The sequence below is a fragment of the Anopheles stephensi genome, chromosome 3 (genome assembly GCF_013141755.1).
Source record: "Anopheles stephensi strain Indian chromosome 3, UCI_ANSTEP_V1.0, whole genome shotgun sequence".
NCBI classification, from domain to species: domain Eukaryota; kingdom Metazoa; phylum Arthropoda; class Insecta; order Diptera; family Culicidae; genus Anopheles; species Anopheles stephensi.
The window spans coordinates 43,420,056-43,439,211 of NC_050203.1; the positions used below are offsets into that span (position 1 = coordinate 43,420,056).

The following is a 19,156-nucleotide window of genomic DNA, read 5'->3' on the forward strand; positions in this document are numbered from 1 at the left end:
CAAAAGGAAGCCAACTGGAAAACCACCATAGAAGGAATTAATGAAAAAACTGACACCAAAGAGCTATGGAATCTAGTAGAAAAAATTAAAAACAACCATAACACAAACAACAACAACAAAGAATCAGACATAATCCATAATGAAATAAACAAGGCCAAAGAATTTCTAAAACTAAACTTTATAGACAATAACAACGCAAGAGTCAATATCAACATCAACCTAGAACCACAAAACCACACAGAACTGATTAACGAAAACCTATGGGAACACATCCTATCAAAAAAACAAAATACAGCCCCAGGACCAGATAACATCACCTACAACATGCTTAAAAACATAAACTCGAAAACACTAGAAAAAATCCTCATAGAAGGAAACGAGATGTGGAACAAGGGTATCATTAAAAAACATCTAAAACACTTAAAGATCATAACCATATGTAAACCTAACAAAGAAAACAACACCATAGAAAACTACCGCCCAATATCCTTAATACACAAAAATACACACATATACAAAAATACACACATACACAAAAATCTTGAATTCTGCTGTAATCCTGAAAATGAACAAATTCATAGAAAACAACAATATACTCCCGGAATTATCTTTTGGTTTTAGAAACAAAAGAACCATTAACCAAGCAATCAACTACATAACTAATCGAATATACCACAACAACTGAATGAGCACCAAAACAGGAATAATATTCATAGACCTAGAAAAAGCCTACAATAACGTAAAAACAAAAATATTACTAGAAAAAATGATAACAACACAAATACCTCAACAAATAACCAAATGGATAAAAGCCTTTCTGACAAATAGAACAATAGAAATAGAATCTGACAATAGAAAAATAACAAAACTAGTAACAGACGGATTACCACAAGGAGATGTAATGTCCCCTCCACTTTTCAATTTCTACACAAAAGACCTCCACAAAAAAAATCACAACAATCACACAACACTAATACAATACGCCGATGAATTCGCTATCCTAGGGAACGGAAAAACACAACAAGAACTAGAAATAAACCTACAAACTGCCTTAAACTTATTCACAGAAGAAATAAAAAAGCTTAACCTATCAATCAATACAGGGAAAACCAAATAAACAAGATCATTCTAATCATAGAAAATAACCCGATTGAAGAAGTAACAAAATATAAATACCTAGGAACTATCATAGACAGGAAATTAACATTCAATTACCACATAGAACACCTGAAAAACAAAGCAAACATTAGACTAAATATAATCAAAATATTATGCAACAAAAAAAAACAACATATATCCACACAAAGCATTAGCCATATACAGAGCTAACATAAGAAACATACTAGAATCGGGAACATCTTTCACAAACAACAGTAACAAGAGAAACCAAAACTCCTTAACCACAATTATGAATCAAGCCTTGAGGAAAGCAACAGGTTGGACAAAAACCACACCACTAAATACACTACACGCTCTGGCATCTGAAGTACCGTTCAAAATATGGAACTATTTTACTACAAGAAAAGAACTCACAAAATACATAGTTTTCTCTAGACCAATAAGAAATCAATTAATGAAACATCATAAAACTAACTACAAAAAAAGACAAAAATCATATCAGGAAACTTTGTTCGAAAAAGACTTAAGAATATACAAAAATCTATGGTTAGCCAGACACAACAACTTTAAAGTAAAAATATCAATAGATACATCCCTAACCAATGAAATACCAAAAGAACTAATACAAACAAAGAAACTATGAAACAAATAACAATAGAAAAAATCAAACAATAGGACCAAAATAGACCCACAGATGGAAGCATAATTAACGACAAAGCCGGTATAGGAATTTATATTAAATAAAAAAATACTCACTCATACTACGAATACAATATAAAGAATTATGCATCCATAACAACAACAGAAATCATAGCTTTACACGAAGCCCTGAAAAAGGCAGACGAAATGAATTTACACCAACCTATCATATTCACAGACAGCCTCACCGCATGCAAAATAATAGAGAAAGCTCAATCACAATTATTCATTGAAGAAATCATATACGAAATAATAAGACTAGGTATAAAAACAAAAACGAACATTACATGGATACCGTCACACATTGATATAAGGGGAAACGATATTGCAGACGATCTCGCGAAAAGAGGCACAATATCCCAAAATCAAATAGGAAACAAATACAGACACATAGATATTATTAAAATATTCGAACAGGAAATGAAAGATCAAACATGCGAGTGGTACAGGACAACCACCAGAGCAAAAAAAAATTGCAGAATTTCAAAAAGAATTCAAATTTGAAACTTGGTACAAACACACTAACCTAACAGCCAAGGAAACAAACATAGCAAACAGAATCATCTCAGGACATGATTTATCAGAACATTGGTTACACATAATGAAAATAGTCGAAAATGGAACCTGCGACACCTGCAATGTACCCAACACTGGTTGGCACTAGATCTTCGTATGCCCAAATTTCAATAGAACTAATGACATAACCAAAGAAAACCTGATTAAAAATTAGCAAGCACCCTCCGGAAACACTATAAAAAAAAATTGAACACCTGAAAAAAATACAAAATAGAAATATAAGAAAAAAAAAACAAATAACACAACCGGAAAAACAATAACATAGATACTCACGCGCTATATCAATACGCAAAAATAGGACACATAGGAGCTCCTTAAACTTCCCGTCGGGAAGAGGACAGGAAAACTCTCAACATGACAACAAAGATATTCAGTACCACGAAAACACAAACACTAACATAAGTAAAGACTCTCTACTATAATTTAAGGACAAAAGAGAGACTATACTAAAACCAGAATTAAAACAAGGTACAATACTGCAATCTGACGTTTCTTTGACGAACAAAAATACGCCTAGATACTACATAGGAGAGAATATCTACACAAAGCACAATAGAACACAAAGCAGGATAACCCACATTCTAACCTACAAAACAGCACAAACATAATAATAAAAAAAAGATAGAAGTCAGGTTAGTAAGACAAACCCACAAATACAAAAAAAAATAATAAAATAAAAAAAAGGAAAAAAAACAACACAAACTCATAAAAAAAAATGCACAGATCGACAAAAAAAAAACAAAAAAAAAACAAAAGGAAAAATCATACCAACCGTACCTTTGAACAAAACACACACAATACAGAAACAAAACTCACAACATAAACACTGTGACAACCAATAGAAAAAAAAAGGAAAAACAACAAATGACAATTGAAACTCAAGAGAAATGGACGCAACAGTCCTCTCTACCACACAAGAGGTGGTACGCCTCTGATTATGGGATAGACGTCTCATAGGAGGATACAAACCACACACTGAAATAAGAAGAAGAAGAACAATAGCGGAACTCCCAAGAAACACATGACGAGACGCGACAATACACAATACATTGACATAAACTTATCCTCGAAAAATTTAACGAAATATAGATTTTGCGAGGATAGTGACCTTTTGTTTATTTACATTCGATGAACATGGTTCCGGTTCATTTTATGAGCGATGGCTGGCTCATTCAAAATGCAAACAAACAGAATCAAAACAAAAACAAATTATCCTCGAAATAATTTTGAATTTCGTAAATCTTTTCAAGGAAATTTCGTTAACGAATGTATTTACCAAAACATTTACGAAAACAGGGGAAACAGATAACTTGGGTAGGCGAACTTGTTTGTATAACAGATGTCAGTTGGGTGCTGTATACCAGCTGTCAATTGGGAAATGGGGCTACCCTAATTGCATAGACCTCGGTTGAAATTGTCACTTCGGTTCTCGTGTTGTGACATGGTGTCGAACACAAACCACGAGTTATTGTTAAAGGTACGGCGCAATCAATTCTTGTGCTAATATATGAAAAATGAAAGTTAAAGTGATCACAAGGAATCCGGACAAGTATGTCCGCGAAACGAAGCAAGACATTCACAAATGTTTTCGCAATTACAACCGCGAATTACACCCGTTCCAAAGCACCCGAGAGTACGTACGTGCTTTGAATGCTACCAAACTGGAACGTGTTTTTGCGAAGCCGTTCGTCGGGAATCTGGATGGACATCGGGATGGCATTGCCGTAATGGCGAAGAGTTATTCCAACCTAGCGCTCATTGCAAGCGGCTCATACGACGGCGTGGTGAAGATATGGTATGTGGCAAACAAAAAGTGTTTAGCGAGCATCAATGCTCACGCTGGCTACTGCCGGGGAATTGCGTTCTGCGACGACGGAAGCAGAATACTCACCATTGGAGATGATAAAAAGATAATGACATGGAGCTGCGACTTTGATCAAGAGCACGAACCACCCAAGCCAACTAATATGATCATAACGAAAACGGTGCTAGCCTCTCTGACGCACAGTTTCGATGGTCCGTGGTACGCAACCAGTGGTGAAACCTGCCACATATGGGACGAAAGCCGCAATGAACCGCTGAAGGAGCTGAAGTGGGGCGTCGATTTGCTGCAAGATATCAAGTACAACCCAATAGAAACATCCCTTCTCGCAGCTTGCGGTTCTGATCGCGGGATCATTCTATACGACCAGCGTGAAACGAAACCTGTTCGGAAGATAGTAATGACGTTGCGCTCGAATCAGCTTTCATGGAATCCTATGCAAGCGTTCCATTTCACCGTGGCCAATGAGGACCACAATCTGTACACCTATGACACCCGTCAGCTAACGCACCCTTTAAAAATACATCACGGCCACGTCGGTTCCGCGACATCGGTCGATTATGCTCCCACCGGCCTGGAATTTGTGTCCGGAAGCTACGATAAAACCATCCGCATATTTGATGCTGCAAAGGCAAACAGCAGGGAAGTGTACCACACGAAACGAATGCAGCATGTAACTTGTGTCAACTGGAGCATGGATAATAAGTTCATATTCTCCGGTTCCGATGAAATGAATGTTCGCGTATGGAAAGCAAACGCGTCAGAAAAACTTGGCGCGCTACAGACACGCGAAAAGAATGCTTTCCGCTACAACACGGTGCTCAAGGAGAAGTATGCTGCACATCCATCGATCCGGCGCATAGCTCAACACCGGCAGGTGCCTAAAATGGTGTACAACGAGCAGACGAAACACCGTGCTGTCAAGCAAAGCGAGAAAAGAAAGGAAGAAAACAGACGACAAAACTCGAAACCCGGCACCGTACCGTACGTACCAGAAGCAAAGAAGAAAGTTGTCAGCACAGAGCAGTAGTACAAATGCTGTCGCATACGTTCGATTAATAAAACTGTGTTGTAAATTTACTTTAAGGCTTCGCTTGTTCCTATTCATTGCTAGCTTATTGACCCAGCTGTAGGGGTAAGCGACAAAAATCTCGATTGTAGAGAAAGGTAAGCTTTTTTTTTTAAAGAGACTCCTAACATACACAATTATGGCCTGTTGAGTTTTCAGTTAGCATTCGATCGAGAGTAATTGAAAAAGGCCCATAATTGCTAATTGCGATTGATTAAATTGTCTGTGTAACTTCTCCAAAGGGCTTCAAGAAAAGTACTGCTGGTTGGTGAAAAGTAACGCAACAGCATTGTTTTGGAACTAATACTGGCCTTTTCTGGAAGGGTTGGAAAAATGATTCGCGTCGAGCGAAAGCGAAAGAAATAAATTTCCTGATCGATTGTTGCTGTTTGAATAATAGCGAAAATAGTGGCCAAAGCAAATAATTTACAAAAAAAACCTTTGTTCAAAGGATGCTTATGGACTTACTCACTTACTTATCAGGCGCTACAACCGCTTTGCGGTCTTGGCCTGCTGCAATAATCCTCGATACCGCTCACGGTTTAGCGCCGTCGTCTGCCAGTCCGTTATCCCGGCCGTTCTGACGGACGCATCAACGCCATCACTCCATCTCAACTCCATCTCAATCTCATGGGCCTACCACGCCTCCTCTGTCCGTGTGGACGGCCCAAAAAGGACTTGCTTATCGACAGCATGCGTATTTGCCCGCGTATATTCACATATTTCTACTTTGATTTCATACTTTTTGGGGCCTACATCGCGAACCACAGAACCACATTGTAGAAATGGACATTGACGAATACATCTCGACAGGCCCACGGGCGTTTTGAGTCTTTGCCTCATTTCGAAACTAAATAGACATAAAAAGACATATTTGAAACATAGCTTAATAAATCCATCTACTACTACACTTAATAATAATATTAACCTGCAACCGATGCTTTCAGTTAGTTTTCAGCTGTTTTAATGTCGGACTCCATAATCGAGTGAAAAATTATCCATTTAGTGTATCGCTTTTTGGTTGCTTTTTCACAACAAACCAAAACAGCATGAAGCAAACCCTGCCATTTTATTTCATTAAGCAACGAAAGATGTTCGCCTGGTGTGTCAGTCAATGTACTCTTTATTTTTTAAACTTCTCACTTTGTTTTAATTTTTCTGTGCTTGCTTGCGGGCTGTACTAGGTATGGTTTTTTTTAATTTTATTTTATTTGGGATGTGAAACAGCATTTGACTAGAGTTAAAAAAATGTCTTAAATATGCTATTACTCTTAGAATTCCTAATCATTTTATACCGTTTTTTATTCGTTTCGTCCAGGAGGTGCAGTAATTTTAGCGCTTAAAATATATCCTAGTAAAACCGCGGCGTTCATATCTACCAACAAAGAAAAGCTTTAACCAAGCGAAAACAACAAAAAAAAAATCTAGGAGATGCAAGCTACCGATTTTGTCTTCTTCTTTCTTAAAGATCGAATTTACGATTCCTTTTTATTCGACACTACATCATTCGAAGTGCTACTGCTACTGCCACTACCGTGCTGCTTTCTCATACGCTTACAGCAGCTTTGAGCAAACGTGTTTATAATCGAAATGATAAAGTAACAAATCATGATAAACACAAAGTACTCGAATACGCTAGCTAGTATATTGCCTTGCGGTGGGTTGACCGACTGTTTATGATTGTTTCGATGAAGGCGCTGCTTTTGACTTTCGAAAAATCCTTTAAAAGGTTTTTGCAACCGTACCCCTACCAATGGAATGACAGCAAGAATGTCGATGAATTTATCTACTAGATTTTCATTGAACGATATGATAACGAATATTTTCTGTATATGCATTTTTATCACCGCTTTGCCGATGAGGGTAGCACCAAAAAACTTCCAAAACGGCACCATAAAGTGGCCACAGGTGATACCGGCCAGATCAAACAATGGATTGGGAATCTGAAATTGCAAGAAACATGTATATACCATTTGTCCCTTCTGGTGCAACACCCAAAAGAAAAGTTTACGATCACGGCATGATCGATTCACACGGGGCGTATAATACTCACGCTAGCGCATAGCAAAATGCCGAAGAATCCTACACGTTCAACGATGTCCTCCATCATCAGTTTACCCTTATCGAATAAACCTATTTTTTCTCCCTTTTCTTTACGCTTCTGAAGTTTCTCTAGTTCCTGCAGATTCTCAAACTCCTCAGTATTGTTGCCCGACAGCCGAGCGGCCTTAGCCATAAAGTAGGGTGGCAGTTCTCCCAGTGCAGTGCCTGCACCCCAAAGAAATGCTTCGTAACGAACCTTGGTCATAATAGACCATAGCGATGGAATGATAAGGTTCTTTGTTCCATTGTCATCAGGACAAAGTATTCTGCGAATGGGAGATAAACAGGGTAGTCATATTAATTTCTCGACATCTTACAAAATGTACGCTTAGCTAAAAACAAGTTAGCCAGCACTGTACGCACTCATTCGGATACGGGGGCTCCGGGAAGTCGAGCGAGCTGCACTCATACGCTGCCAGGGTGACGCTGGCAATATGCGGCCCTAGGTATAATAGAAATGTATGCAATCCAGTCCCAAGCCCCACGGATGATAGCACACCCAACCCTAACCAATACACAATAAAGAATCCTTTGGTTTTGATAGCGTCTATTAGCTGCTGATGATGGCCTGGGGTATATATGGCGACTACGACACCACATAGTAAAACTAAAATGGCCATCAGTAGTGCCCGTTGGTGCAATAATCTATGGAGACAAACAAAGAGAAGAAAAACAAAACGGGCACTGTAAGTGTTGGCTGTCAATAGCAGGAATTTCATTAAGTATCTTACCTATTCATGTTGGTTTTCAATAGAAATAATACTTCCAGGCCGGCGTATTTTAGCGTCTTCAATGGTGATTTCCATAGTACTAGCGATTTGATTTCTTTGGCAATTTTTTTATTGTCGTTCTTCTGCGATACCGTACAGTTATTGCTATTGCTGTTACCATTTCGGTTTGAGGTTGCATTAGTACTGTTCGAACTACCCACGCTCTTTTTCCCCATCGCGCTACCGAACCTGTGCTCCGGGTGGTGTGACTGCAGGACAGAAAGGAAGGAAGAAAATGAAAAATATTTACATATTGCGTAAAATTTAAGAACTTTCTACTATACGCAAACTGCAGCAAATAGCAAACAGATAAACAAACGTGCAGCAAGTTTGCGTGTGCGAGTATGGGCCGTTATTTTGTATTGAAAATGTTTAAATAATCTACATATATGTGGTTCACTTGAAAGATTGTTTTTAGCTATGAATTGTACGACAAATGAACTCTATATGGCGTAAGGAAAAAGACTCAACTGCAACTTTAAGGGAGTCAGTCGGAGGTCTCCGGAAGCTAGGGTAAAACCAGTTAACTACCATTGAATTCTTTTGAATTCATGTAAGAAAACAGCTTAATCATAAGAAACAGTATTAGTTGCCATTTGTTTGGTACTACCAACGTGCAATCATTCTTCCCGTGCTATTGGGTTGAAGCAGGAGAATTTCAAAAAATTAAAATTAGAACGAAACATTGTCCCATTTATATCTCAATGCTGATGAAATTACAAGTGGACCGCTCGAACCAATCTTTGCTAAATATTTATTTTTAAATTCTTTTTTTTACTTTGTTCTTAAATTTCAATTATTTCATAATAAACTGCAACGTAGCCTACAAAACAATAGCGAAGGCCAAATAAATAGTTTGATGGCGTGTATTTTTTCCATGAGAAACGGCCGTATTGCTTAAAACTAAGTTTCAGGTAGGCAATACAAGACAGAGTACAGTTCATATCGGTTTGGAGACATTTCCTTCTCCTGAGCTCGGCCAAGTTTGGTGGCGCTTAAAACCAATGCAAACATGGCGTTGTAGCGTTACAATGCTTCTACATGTGTCACACAAACAAAAGAGATAATAGGTGCATTTTTGTGCATATAATACGATGTTTGATAGCTAGCTACATTTCATGCGTGCATTTATTCTAGAATTATTTATGAGTTGCTCTTTCACCTGTTTGCTTTTAGCGAGCGAAGCATGTTCGCAGCTGTTGTACTCTTTGACTGACTTCATCTTTTGACTAGTAAGAGGCTTGCAACTGTTGCTTTCATTAACGATGCTGTGCAACCCGAATCTAGCGTCGTTGTCACGTGCTTTTGCACGTCCGCTTGTATGCGCATCGTCAGCATTGATGTTGGTGCTAAGATTATCAGCAAGATTTTTCATTTTCATCGGTTTCTTTTTGGATACAACCACCTTTTTTCGCATGACAGCGGCAACAAATTATTTGCTGCTTTAATGTTTGATAGTACTGCTTTCCCTGCAGCGTGACAGTTTAGCTAGCAAACGAAATCACACACAAAAGATGGGAATTTACAAAAAAAAAAAGATAAATTAATACGCAAGATTTGTACAATTGCAAGCGGAGATGAGCATCAGCAAGATAGGCACAAGTTTAGTTATCTTTTTAGACCAAACATTTGTTAATACATGAGCGGCCAGTCGATATTAATAACCTGTCAACAGCTATACCGGCCGTTTAGTAGCAGGGAAATAAAAAAAATAAACGAAATTTGACATAAAACAAAAGCAATTATCACACTTTTATAATTGACCGTTCAACATACGGAAGAAGGAGAGCTGGCGAGAGTAAATTGCTCAGTTAAAAATAGTTCAAATCGAGTGTATTAAGGATATAGACACAGATTAATTTTTGTATAACATTAGCTTAGAGGTATGGTTGAAGAGCACACCTTTTAAATGTGGCATCATTGTTGAGGGTTGCCCCCATTGCTTACATCCAAATTTTGTGGTATAATTCTTGCGTTGCGTACCCCGGAAACTAGGCCGACTATCTTATTATTGAGTAGATAAGATACTTATAAACAAAATTACCAATAAGTAGCTCCAAATTGGACATGCTACAACATAAGTATCCATTTAAATAATTGCGTAAAAATGTGGCATGCGGAAAACAAAAACTCTAAGTGTAAAAAAAAAATCACGGGCGCTATTGCTCGCGTACGGAATACATTTTTCAGACTGAAAACAAAGTACGGTCTATTTCTAGAAAATCTAATCGCAATTTAACTCAAAGCATGTTTTAGATCGACTGTAGCACACTTTTTCACATGTATCGTTCGGGCAGCCGAATGGCATCGTGCAAGAGATAGCACGTTACCCCTACAGCCAAGCGCATACGGAAACAAGCGAATCGCAAAATAACGCTAGCGCTTAACGGAAATAGCCGAATCGCCACTTCTTCTTCCTTGGCACTACAACCTCGAGAGGTCTCGGCCTGCCATTTCTGGCTTTCTGTGACTTGATTTTACCCGTAGTAAAGTAGTCGGCCCTACGTACGGGGAGGAAGCGATGTGGATGGGATTTTGAACACGGTCCTGTCGTGTGAAGACCGGCGATGTTATTGCCTCGGAAACCGTACCGCCCCCCCCCCCTTCCTCCCCCACCGGAATCGCTACTACCTTGTATATAATGCAGATCTCACGGTATACTTTCACTTTAGCTAAAATGTGTTGTTTTCTTAAGCTCACTATCTACCGATTGCTAATTCGTTTCTATTCACTATCACAGGGAACTCTTGGCGTTTTCCTATGAGTGGGGAATGGCGTGCGAAAGATTAGTCGATTTGACAAGGATTTGTTTCAGCAAACCGTTCCACTTTCTATTTCAATTAATTGTACACCGTCCCTTGCAATGAAATTCGCACGTTTATTTCATTACAAGTCACGCTCAATGACATTGCGATAATCCCAAAGGACGCTCATCCCTGCCGTACAACAACCGTAAATTACTGTATCGTTATATGTTACATACAAGATCGATAATGGTTTGTTTTCCTTATTCATGCACTCCGTTGTTAGGTTGATACCCCCGCAATCAACGAAGAGCCTTGCTTTGTGCCTATAGCGTATTGCACCTTATCAATACGTGCAGACTTTGCTTACACATATAGGATTTTAGATATTCTTCGGTCGTACTATTAATCCTTGGATCCTTACATGCCAAAGCGCACACACTCACATATTGTATACATACACTTTCCGACTCCTTCTTCAACCCACTTGAGCAAATCACAACCTACGAAAAAGCAAATCTGTGCTACGGAACTCAACACTGTTGGGAAAAGCAAATACTAGACAAGCTGTATCCATAAACTGTTGTGAACACTGCGTGGACTGCGATGATTCGTACTTTAGAATGTCGTACGATTAATTTCAATGAAGAATATCACTTTTTCAAAACAATCAGACGACAGTGTGTTACGTGTTCAAAACATGTGACATGTGCGTCAAGCTTTGCTTGACATGATTCCAGTTCAGTGGCACTTATGTTTGCGCTCCCAAGCAGCGTTTACACACGGTCACACCTACAAACCAACACACACAAACGCACCAACAAGAGAGAGAGCTAAAAGGACGGACGTGCCTGGAGGGTAGATGTAAGATTTTTTGGATAAAGTCTGAATAGAGCCCCCCCCCCACTCACGGACACTCATTTTTGCAACTGGGTTACCTCAAATTTAGGTAAAAGTTAAGCTAAAACGTAAGAAATCGTTTTAATAATTATTTATAACAATTAAAAATAATGAATAAATAATAAATAAATAAATACTTACACTAAAAAGTCTGAGAAATACACCGTTTTGGGTAATTCAGTTGCAAAAATGAGTGTTCGTGAGTGGGTGGGGGGGGGGGGGGGGAGAGGGCATCTATTCAGACTTTAGCCGATTTTTTTAAATAATTTTTAAATATGTTGGTCCAATGCCGTATTGTGAGGGAACATGAGATTTTTTTTTTTAATTTCCCTGCCAATAAAACATTATTACTTATTATTTTTTTAAATCCCTAATTTCTTACCATTTTTATTACACTCTCTACCAAAGTTTATGAACATCTGGTGGTCTCATAGCCGTTTTTATAGGGCGTTTTATAGGGCTACTGTAAGTATTTATTTATTTATTATTTATTTATTATTTTTTATTATTATAAATAATTATAACAACGATTTCTCACATTTTTGCTTAACTTTTACCTAAATTTAAAGTAATTCAGTTGCGAAAAGTGAGTGTCCATGAAGGGGGGGCATCTATTCAGACTGTAGCCTTTTTCATTCATTATTTATTTATTTTTTAATTATTATAAATAATTATTACAACGATTTCTCACATTTTTGATGAGTGTCCGTGAGAGGGGGGGGGGGGTGGCTTCTAATCAGACTTTAGCCACATCGTGGTTCGTGTCAAGGGATGTGGCTTGCCATATACACGTTGGTACGTATAGTCGCGGCTTTAAAGACTGTTATTATGTGTTGTCAAAATTGCCAACCGTGCGATTTAGTTTTGTTTTCAGTTTACTGTTCCCAATAACAAATACACAGTGCAAAAGTTCACCAGAATCATTATTGATTATTCTACAATGAGTGAAGAAGCAATTCCGGATCGTACATTAAAGTTTCTTCCACTTCGCTCATTTATTCATAACGACTTTTGGCATAAATATGCTGAAATTAAAATTGACATTGATCGTCTAGATGACTCCGGACGGCCAATTGTTGGTACCGTAGCATTGAAAAGTGGAGCTTCTATCGTGCTGGAGGTCGCGTGCACTTCTTTCAATGCGTGAGTTGGGAAGTGCGAAACGTACTGCAACAAAAGTAAAATGTTGTTCTAAATTATGTTTCTAGCACGTACCAAGATGACTCCCTGCAAGGGTTTCGCTGCAAAGGAATTCTGTTGAATCATAATACAATGGATTCATTTAAAATGTGTGATAAGAACCTGCTTCTTAGAAAACAAGCATTGCAGTTTTATCATGATTTGATGCTACAAGATTCTATCCAGTGCAGCGCGGATTTGGTGCACTTTCTATTGCTTTCGTTCGCGGTTAGTATGCAGGTTTATTAATTCGCTAAATTACTGATAAATTATGGTAGCATAAAGTTATAATTTTGCTTATTTCAGGATTTAAAAACATACAAATTCTTTCATTGGTTTGCATTTCCTGTTCCTACGGAATTGGCTTACAAATACGACGCCGGACAACCTATTCCGCCAAGCATAGATGAAAAACTTAGAGTTAGCATTGCTCAATTCCTGTACCAAAAGCCAATGCCAAACGATCCATTCTTCATGTATCATACAGTAAATGGCATTAAACTGTTATCAGAGTACATTCAGCACCGCAATATCGATGCCAACTTTCGGGGAGAGGATATGGAAAACATATATTTCTGTTATTATGATCCATCGGGTTGTGCGAATGCTGCGCCTGTTGGTTGGCATTTACGGCAAATGCTTACATACATTGTGCTAACAAGGTAAGTCACAAGAACGTTATCGTGTGTTGTTTTTTGATCGAAGGTGCAGTGCGGCAACCTAGGCGGTAGCGGTGTCAGTCTTCTAATGGTAGGACCGCATATCGTATCCCGTCAGGGGACTGTCTTTTCGTAGACAGGACAGATAAGTCTGTTATGGATATGATCTATTTAAATAAGCGAAATAAGCGGCAGCCCAAGACCTCTCGAGGCTGTAGAGCCGAAGAAAAAGTTATTAAATTGAAAGGTAAATTCAATTAAACAATTTTCATTTCCTCACAGTCCTGCCCTTGCCGAACGTGGAATAAAGTGCATTCGTGTGACCGGATCTACAGCAGCGGAACTTCAGTTATCCTTAATGATAATACACCTACCAAAACACGTAACAGTTAGCAATCTTACACTTTGGGCAGGTTGGGAATCGGATAGAAATGGTAAATATTTACCCCGTTTATCATCTTTACACGATAGCATGTCGCCTGAAAGGTAAGCACTACGTTGAAAATGAATTCATTGAATAAAGTAATAATTTATGCATATTGTTTTTAGCCTCGCTGAAAATGCAATTGATTTGAATCTGAAACTGATGAAATGGCGCCTCGTACCAACATTAAATCTTGAAGCAATTAAGCGAACTAAATGCCTTCTGCTAGGTGCCGGCACCCTGGGATGTAATGTTGCTAGATCATTAATGGTAAGCATTGTTGTGTGTATTATTTTTATGAACCGGTTTCATTGCGATTTAACCGTTGCAATTCACTTTAAGATTTCGATTGTTGAATGAAGCAGAATTATTTTCTTTAGCGCTGAGCGCAAGGAGTAGTCCTTTCCGTTTTTTTTTCATTTATAAGCTATTACATACATCCTACATCTGTTATTTTTTCTAGTTTAAAAACGCGTATCTTATATTTTTATAGGCATGGGGTGTCTCCAACATAACAATAGTGGATTGTGGAAAAGTTTCCCTATCGAATCCAATTCGTCAATCTTTATATCGTTTCGAGGATGCTATAAATGGAGGAAAACCGAAGGCTACAACTGCTGCTGAACGACTACAAGAAATCAATCCGGCTGCGGTAAATAATAACAAGTCAAACTGTGGCAGTAATTGAAGTAGTCTGTTTGTTTGTAGAGAATAGTTGGAGTGAACCTAAAAATTCCAATGCCCGGTCATCCAATTGGTCAAAGGGACGAAGAACAAGATACAAGAGACATATTACAAAAGCTTGTACATCTTATTACGGAACATGATGTAATTTACTTACTGACAGATTCACGCGAGAGTCGTTGGCTTCCAACAATGCTTGGTGCATTTTATAATAAGGTTAGTTAGGTGTCATGTACACGGCTTTGTAGTGTATACAGCATCTCTATCGCCGACATTTCATATTGTAAATGATTAATTGGCATTTTTCGGTATTATAGCAAGTTATTAACGCCGCCCTAGGGTTCGACTCTTATCTTGTCATGCGTCATGGCACAAAGAATGATAACAATATTGATACGAAAGTTGATATTGGTTCATTATGTCCGGATGGCTTCCGTAAGATCGATTGCTGTGATTTGGGATGTTATTTTTGCAATGACATTGTAGCTCCTGGAAATGTAAGTGCATTATACATAAATAGCGTATTTTCTTTTGGACAAACGTTAAGCTACCTTTAAATGTGTACAATATTCTTTGTTATTTTATGTGCAGTCAATGAAAGATCGTACATTGGACCAACAGTGCACTGTGACACGACCAGCTGTATCAAATATGGCGTCTGCATTGGCTGTAGAATTGATGGTGTCACTTGTACAGCATGGGTAAGTTTGAAGCAGTTAATTAAAAGATAATTACATCAGCATCTATAGTTTGAGGACCGATGGTCGAAGCAGTAACGACGACATTCTTCGCCAGTTACGGGGCGGATGTAAATAAGAAAAAAAAGTCTACTACTTCGGAGCGTTCCGGTGGCCGAGGCGATAACGGCGCCAGTCTTCAAACAACAGGACCGGGGTTCAAATCCAATCAAGACCGCCTCCTCGTACGCAGGGCTGACTACCTTTCTATGGGTAAAATCAAGTCTCAGAAAGCCAGAAATGACAGGCCGAGACCTCTCGAGGTTATAGTGGTCAGGAAGAGTCTACCATTAATTCGTCATTGATTAAGATCTGTGTGAGAAAACTTAACTTACATGGTTGTCTTATAATTGTCTCTACTTACACAATTATTTAATTATCGTTTATTACAATTATCGTCTGATTGGACATGAGAGAGTGTTATATTGTCGCATGCTTAGTTATTCAATTCCTAGTACATGTTAACGATGGGGATGCAGTTCAGATTAAAGAACATCAGGAAATATCTACCGCATCCCCAAATATATTGAAATCTTCTATAAGATTCATGCCATCTCATGTCATATCATGAAATGCCTTCCTAAGCAAAAGCTATCATGAAAAGACAAAATAATAAGATAAATTTTATCAAATGAATTACCTCAGGGACACATAATTTCTCTTACGTTGTTTAATATCTGCACAAACGGGTGCCACGTAGCAAACGGCAATACAATTTAACACAGTTATGAAATTTGCTGATGGGTTTGTGATTATCTCATTATCAGTCTGCTAATACAGCATACAACCAGTCTCAGCCAAATTACAAACGTTTGTAAAGAAAGTTTAAACAGAATTCCCTAACTTAAATAGATGCATCAATCAAACCCAGTCTAGATCGTGACATCATGACGTTGGATGTCGAAAATTTCTTAAATTTACAAAATAGAAAAAAAACAAAACAAAACAAAGAAAAAAAGAAATATCTAAAAATTTATTGTCGAAAAAAAAGATTTTATAGTGGTATTTTGGACGTTAAAGTCGGAATCCCCTCACCAGCACTTGCTTTTCGAAACTGAGATACCCCAGGGAGGTATCTTTATTCCCCCTCTTCAGAATTTGACCTTTCCGTGATATATATCAAAAATAACGTCCATGCAATCGAAATGTCCTTGGGAATGATTTTGCCACTAAGACCAGAACAGTCAAAATGACTAGTCAAGCTTGCGGGCAGATTCTTCGGAGTCTACTTAACCTTTTCTTCAACTCGTATCGTATTTTCCAATTGCTACATAAAACAATGTGCTTTATATTGGTAGCGTCATGGGCGGAAGAAAAAATATCCTATAATTTTTTAAGAAACTTCTAACTTATCTTTATCTTTATCTTTATCAGCACTATAATCCGCTACGTTCAGTTTTATATGTAACTATAATATTAATGATATTCAATTCTGTAGTCTGTGAATGTTCCAACAGCCGATTTTGATCTGGTTTCCTGTGACCTAATTTTACTCGTAGTAAAGTAGTCAACCCTACGTTCGGGGTGGCGATCTGGATGGGATTAGATCACCGGTCCTTCCGTGTGAAGGTTGGTGCCATTATCGCCTCGGCCAACAGACCGCCCCAAAATCTAGCAGACGCCCAAAATATACCGAAGTATTCTGCTTTCATTTAGATCAGCACAAAATTGTTCTTATTTTTTTTAATCAACGAATTCTCTAGCCTATGTCGGATATTATTGCGTAATGATTATTAGATTTTACTGTATGAAATCTTCTTCTAGATTTCAGCTACCATGGGTTTCTCCATTCTATAATTTATTTTATTCTTATATCAAATAACGTAAAATCGTTCCCAGAAATGCAGCTGCATACTATCGAATTCGTAAATCGGATACTTTGAGCCAGCAACAAGAGCCTGACGGATTGCTTGGAATAATACCCCATTCAATACGTGGTAACATTGCTACTCTTCAAACGCTGGTAACAGCTACAGAACGTTACACAAACTGCGTTGCCTGTTCGCCGTCAGTTCTCGAACGCTACGCCTGTAGCCAAGATGATTTCATAATTAATGTTATAAACGGGTCAGAATCTCTTGAATCAGTGGCTGGTCTTAGCCAAATGATGTCCAGCATGTATGACGGCAACGATGCAAAGGTAAAAAAATCCTTAAATATAAGCATAGACATCGATAATAATCTAAACTTTCGGAATTTCAGGATACAATTGACTTCGAAAGTGATTTGTCCGATGATTAGTAATTGTTTTAGAAGTATTCAATAAACTTCAACATATTTTTTACTTTAACGTAAAATGCTTACCTTTTTCTTCATATGGGGGGGGGGGGGGAGGGGGTTGTTTAATTTGTGAATGTTTTTAAATTATTTTAAGGTCATTCGAAAGAATTCTACTTCAGGCATAGTGTGGTATTTTGAAGGCGTGTTTCGTGTTGCACGTACTGTTGGTGGGATTCTCTTAAACTTTTGTAAGGTACACGTAATGCGATACGGATAAAAATCATCAACGTTGACACTTTTTTTATGTTATGTTTCAGTGAACACTGTAAGTGTGTAAGTGTACAATTTATTACAGAATCTCACATCTCCCCATTTCTTTATTTCTATTAACATTTTTTCCTACTTATATACCTTCTTCTACTTATCTTCGCGACTTGCGAGGTAATGCCGGCCAAATATCACTTATTTAATTTCGTAAAGATGTTCGTAACCATAATCAAGCTCCAAAACTCATTATTAATTGAATTCATGGATTTTGTTGCAGTTCAGGAGGAAACTAGCTTTGGGGTTGTCCTAAATTCTGACACGTAATTTGCACCTCTTGCATGCTGTAGCATAACCAAAATTGACCACGCAGAGTCGCAGTCCCAGATGATTTACTTTATCATCATGTGTTAAATCAACATGTATCACAATAATCACATGTATTCCGACAGTTTTCCAAAACTGGTCTACTTCCATCAACTTCGAAAAAAAAGCAGCAAAACATTTTGAAATTACCTTTTATTTTATATAATGGTAGCTCTAACAAACAGGCTGTTCCGAGCTTTTAGGGGGGTGGGATTGGAGGAGAGAGGACAGCCCAAGCACAATATTTAAATAATCTAATTTGATTCGGGCACAGGGGCTGGTTTAAGGGTCAGAAATATCTCGCGAATCTCCCCATTCGCTCTGACCAGCGCTAGCTTTTAATTGCGACGGAAAGGGGTCTCGTTAACGATTTCCGAAATCAGTCCCCCACCCGTACACATAAGGCTTGTACATATTAGATGTGATATTATTTTGATATCTTATTGTTAAATTAAGTTGTTTTCTGAAGGCTTTAAGGGAGGGAAGGGATGAGAGAGACTTATTCTTCTTTTTGTTTGTAAAAAGCTTATTTTAACGAATTTCGAGCTTCGTTGGCTTTGTTAAGGATAAGGATTGTTTTACCAACGGGCACCACCATCACTTTGCTGCCACCGTGCTATCCAATTTGATTATATTGCGCACAGACTCTCGATAATCCATCGATCTTCGTGTAATAGCGCAAATGGATTTTCTATTTCTAATGGATTGAATTAAAAAAGATTCAATTTTATAAAAAAACGGATATTTATATATATATATATATATATATATATATATATATATATATATATATATATATATATATATATATATATATATAT

General features: G+C 37.9%; 3 protein-coding genes across 13 annotated transcripts; 2 read left to right on the forward strand and 1 right to left on the reverse strand.

Moving 5' to 3' along the window:
- Window positions 1-3,790: 3,790 nt before the first annotated feature.
- LOC118510935 (DDB1- and CUL4-associated factor 13) lies at window positions 3,791-5,302 on the forward strand. Its single transcript, XM_036053368.1, has one exon. It carries the CDS (start codon window positions 3,909-3,911, stop codon window positions 5,244-5,246), a length of 1,338 nt encoding a protein of 445 aa, XP_035909261.1. The 5' UTR covers window positions 3,791-3,908; the 3' UTR covers window positions 5,247-5,302.
- Window positions 5,303-6,379: 1,077 nt separating this feature from the next.
- Window positions 6,380-11,625, reverse strand: LOC118510934 (vacuole membrane protein 1-like). 11 transcript variants are annotated; one of them, XM_036053356.1, is made up of 6 exons: window positions 11,349-11,614; window positions 9,321-9,646; window positions 8,120-8,367; window positions 7,752-8,033; window positions 7,339-7,654; window positions 6,380-7,228 (listed from the first exon to the last, which is right to left on the reverse strand). In XM_036053356.1, exons 2-6 carry the CDS (start codon window positions 9,573-9,575, stop codon window positions 6,761-6,763), a joined length of 1,569 nt encoding a protein of 522 aa, XP_035909249.1. In that variant the 5' UTR covers window positions 9,576-9,646; window positions 11,349-11,614; the 3' UTR covers window positions 6,380-6,760. The 11 variants fall into 11 exon arrangements, with proteins under 11 accessions (XP_035909249.1, XP_035909251.1, XP_035909250.1 ...); XM_036053358.1 differs by having other exon boundaries at window positions 6,383-7,228; window positions 11,364-11,614; XM_036053357.1 differs by having other exon boundaries at window positions 6,383-7,228; window positions 11,327-11,614.
- Window positions 11,626-12,674: 1,049 nt separating this feature from the next.
- LOC118510936 (ubiquitin-like modifier-activating enzyme atg7) lies at window positions 12,675-17,782 on the forward strand. Its single transcript, XM_036053370.1, has 11 exons — window positions 12,675-12,945; window positions 13,011-13,209; window positions 13,288-13,643; window positions 13,923-14,126; window positions 14,190-14,334; window positions 14,558-14,716; window positions 14,773-14,964; window positions 15,066-15,245; window positions 15,340-15,449; window positions 17,325-17,625; window positions 17,688-17,782. Exons 1-11 carry the CDS (start codon window positions 12,743-12,745, stop codon window positions 17,724-17,726), a joined length of 2,088 nt encoding a protein of 695 aa, XP_035909263.1. The 5' UTR covers window positions 12,675-12,742; the 3' UTR covers window positions 17,727-17,782.
- The last annotated feature ends 1,374 nt before the right edge of the window (window positions 17,783-19,156 follow it).